Source organism: Camelina sativa, chromosome 6 (assembly GCF_000633955.1).
Source record: "Camelina sativa cultivar DH55 chromosome 6, Cs, whole genome shotgun sequence".
Classification (NCBI taxonomy): domain Eukaryota; kingdom Viridiplantae; phylum Streptophyta; class Magnoliopsida; order Brassicales; family Brassicaceae; genus Camelina; species Camelina sativa.
In genome coordinates, this window is record NC_025690.1 from 8,261,104 (window position 1) to 8,264,429 (window position 3,326).

The following is a 3,326-nucleotide window of genomic DNA, read 5'->3' on the forward strand; positions in this document are numbered from 1 at the left end:
CACTTTTTTTTTTATTTCCACATTTTTCTCATTTTTTTTTTATTGTTCTGACCCTTTATTGGATATGTCTGATAATTATGATCTTACCGCTTTCATATTTATATAAAAACAAGAACTTATTTTTATAACAAACACTAAAATTAATAACAATTTTTAGATACAAAAGCAAAAAGTAATTTCTTTTTCCAAATCATTACATCTTGTTATTGAATTGTTTCGCCTAATTAATTCTTTAAAATAGCACAAAATTTACAAAAAAAATGAATGAAAAAAAAAAATATATATTAGAGGCCTTATGTTGGAGTAAGCTTGGAATAGCTTGAGAATCAAGCTAAATATATTAAAGAGATATCTAAATATACATGTTTAAAGATTTAGGAGGTATCTAGATTATGTAATATGCTCTTATTCTTCTTGATTCTATACCTTCGACTTTGGTTTTATTTTATGGATGGTGCATTGAGATTGCTCCACTCGCTGCATTTGAAAGTCATTCGAACAAGATCTGATCGGATTATTAACGACCACCACGAGAGGAATATTCTCAATCTGTGAGATGTGGTAATCGCCTTAAGTAAGGATCACCATTGAGTGGTTCTGTTTCGTTATTGATTTGTGTATTGATTTTTCCCAACATTTAATCATGTTGACCACATAAGAAATGTTTTTTTTTTAGAGCTTTGAAAAAAATCGTAACAGTCGGTGCTTGCGCACACGCTTATAAGAGCATGATGATAAGAACAAAAAGAAAAAAATTTATCTTAAACATTAATTATTTCTTTGGTAGCACTTTTACATTTAATTATATAAACTATCTAATTATAAATTATTTAAACCAATTTTGAATAGGGAAAAAAAGGATAAAAGTGTTGAAATTTAACATTGGAAGTTTAAATATAATTAAAGCTTAGATGTAACATCAGAATATCAAATTCAAAGAAAATCACTGAATAACATAAAGAAAATAACCAAAAAAAAGATGATGTAATTAAATTCAACAAATAATATTTGGGATGTTCCCACCCGCCGTCGTCTGAAAGCACCGCGGCGAATCAACAACGGGAACACAGTTACTTCTCTGCCTCGGTGTAAGATTCTTACGATACAGCCTCAGAGTCGGAGTAGAATCATCATCACCAGAGGAAGAAGAAGAGTCTCCTTCTCTTTGGCGGCTAACCGTTAAAACACTCTTGACATGTATCTTCGAGATCCCACCACGACTACATATCCGGTGACTGAGAAGGTTCCTCCGGCGGCGACTGTAAAGGTTCTCCTGTTTCGTCAAATCCTTCAACGGCAAAGACGCAGTTTCCTTTAAGCTCGTGAACGACTTCGACTTGCCTTGGTAAAACTTCGATATACCTCTCCTAAAAATGAAGCCAACTCTATTATTAATTCAGACAGTACTCAAAACACACATGTGTTCCATATTCGGACAAGACTTCTTCAAGAGATTCCATCATATCAAGAGGACCTTTGTAAGAAGACTCAACCTCATTCTCATCGTCCACATCACTGTTCATCCCGATCGATTCAGAAGACGACGACGACGACCAGCAAGCAAATTCTTGATCCGGCGTGAAGGTTCGAGCGATCTTATCCATGAGATTCAAGTCAATAGTTTTTCACAGAAAAGGTGTAAAATCTTTGTGAATACATAGAGAAGAGAGGTGATATATGGGATCTTATATATAAATATATATCTGAGTTTCCGTTTCCGTGTCTATGTGATCTCCTTGTTTTCTCCATTAAGGGAAGATATAGAAATAAAAATCTTGGTTATTACAAAGAGAGAACAAGATAAGTATTGAAATATGTTAGCTCTTATCCTAAGCCAACTCACTTCTTTCTTGCTATATTGCCAATCCTTGTTTTTAACATTTTTGGTTTCCCTATCAAAATTATATATATGCCCATTTATGGGGATTTTTGTGGCCCACTAGAAAACACACTTGCTTCTTTTTTTTTCAAATTCCACCACATTTGGAGCTGTTAAAAAAATCGTCAAAATTAATTAATTGTGAGATCAAACAGCGGTAAAAAGTCAATTTGTATTTTTTTCTGTTTTTATTTATTTTTGTGATTAATAAACTAGTGATAGATCTTATACGGTTGTAAGTTGTAACAAAGGATTACCAATCAAACTTAAAATCAAGTAAGATAATAAAATAGTAAATAATAATGTTTAAAAAGAACATTATATTGTTTTTAAAAAATTATTTTCATTCTTCTTTTATATATATGACTAAACGAGTAGAAAGAATTTGTTTTAAAAATTATACGAAAAATTGTATTGAAAGCGATTATAAATAAGTTGCAAATTTTTTCACCATAATAAACTTTTAACTAAGAGAGGCTAATTCTTCTAGAGACAGGTTTACATAATGTCAATTCAAATGAGTGAAAAGAGAATACAATAAGCCTGCATATATTTTTGTGTAATATCGAATTTGTGAATTATATCATTTTCATCTAATTAATGTCTAGCTTTAAGTTTGATGGAAAAAAAAAGAAGGGAAAAAAGTTAACCAAGAATAATATTTTTATTTATTTCAAAAAATGTTATTTCCGTTCATTCGATTGGTATCTGTTGCGGATGTGATAAAAAGAGTATGTACTACGTGAAGGAGAAAATAATAATTTGTTCGATCAGTTGTTGAGCTAAGGTCAACCTTCTACACAAATTAAATTACATACAATACCGATCAAACACAAACGAGCATGATACATAAAAAATAATCAACATAAAGGCTTGTATACATACTTTTGTTGAGCAAAAAGCAAATATTGGATCATAAATTTACGTTTGATCAATATAGTCTTCCAATATTTGCACCCAGAAAGCTCGAGAAATGTAAATTTATTGATACACATGGATCATACCAATCATTATCACAAACAAGGTTTCAATGACTTCGGTTGAACTACTAGGAACCATTCGAAGAGAAACAATGTATGATCTAAATTAATCGAGTAAAACGAAGAATCCAATCATCTTTTTTTAGGATTTTAAAAATTAGAAAAATCAAGGCCAAAAATAAGACAAAAAAAAAAAAAACAAGCGACGATAACGGATGTGAATATCTAAGTCAAGATTAGTAAACCTATACTTAACCATCTAAGAAAATTCTATTATAAGTTCTCCCTAATCATTCCCGCCATCTTTAATAGATATAAAATCTGAAGTAGAAAGAAAGGAAAAAAAAGCAATAAAACAAAATAAAAAAAAAACAAGAAAAAGCGAAAAGCATGGCGTTGTTTTTCGTTTTTTGTTGAAAAAAAAAAAATCAGAACTTCATAAAAAGAAAGTAAAAAAAAAAAAAAAA

The 3,326-nt window shown here is 30.4% G+C and overlaps 1 protein-coding gene across 1 annotated transcript; it reads right to left on the minus strand.

The window, feature by feature from the left end:
* Nucleotides 913-1,787, minus strand: LOC109133407. Its single transcript, XM_019246495.1, has 2 exons — nucleotides 1,438-1,787; nucleotides 913-1,385 (listed from the first exon to the last, which is right to left on the minus strand). The coding sequence occupies exons 1-2, from the start codon at nucleotides 1,602-1,604 to the stop codon at nucleotides 995-997; spliced, it is 558 nt and encodes a 185-aa protein (XP_019102040.1). The 5' UTR covers nucleotides 1,605-1,787; the 3' UTR covers nucleotides 913-994.

Bases quoted from the DNA above. Each gene is read 5' to 3' on its own strand.
- LOC109133407 (XM_019246495.1), bottom strand. From the start codon at position 1,604: ATGGATAAGATCGCTCGAACCTTCACGCCGGATCAAGAATTTGCTTGC. The intron at 1,386-1,437 runs GTCCGAATATGG...AATTAATAATAG, and splicing joins GAATCTCTTGAAGAAGTCTT to AGTTGGCTTCATTTTTAGGA.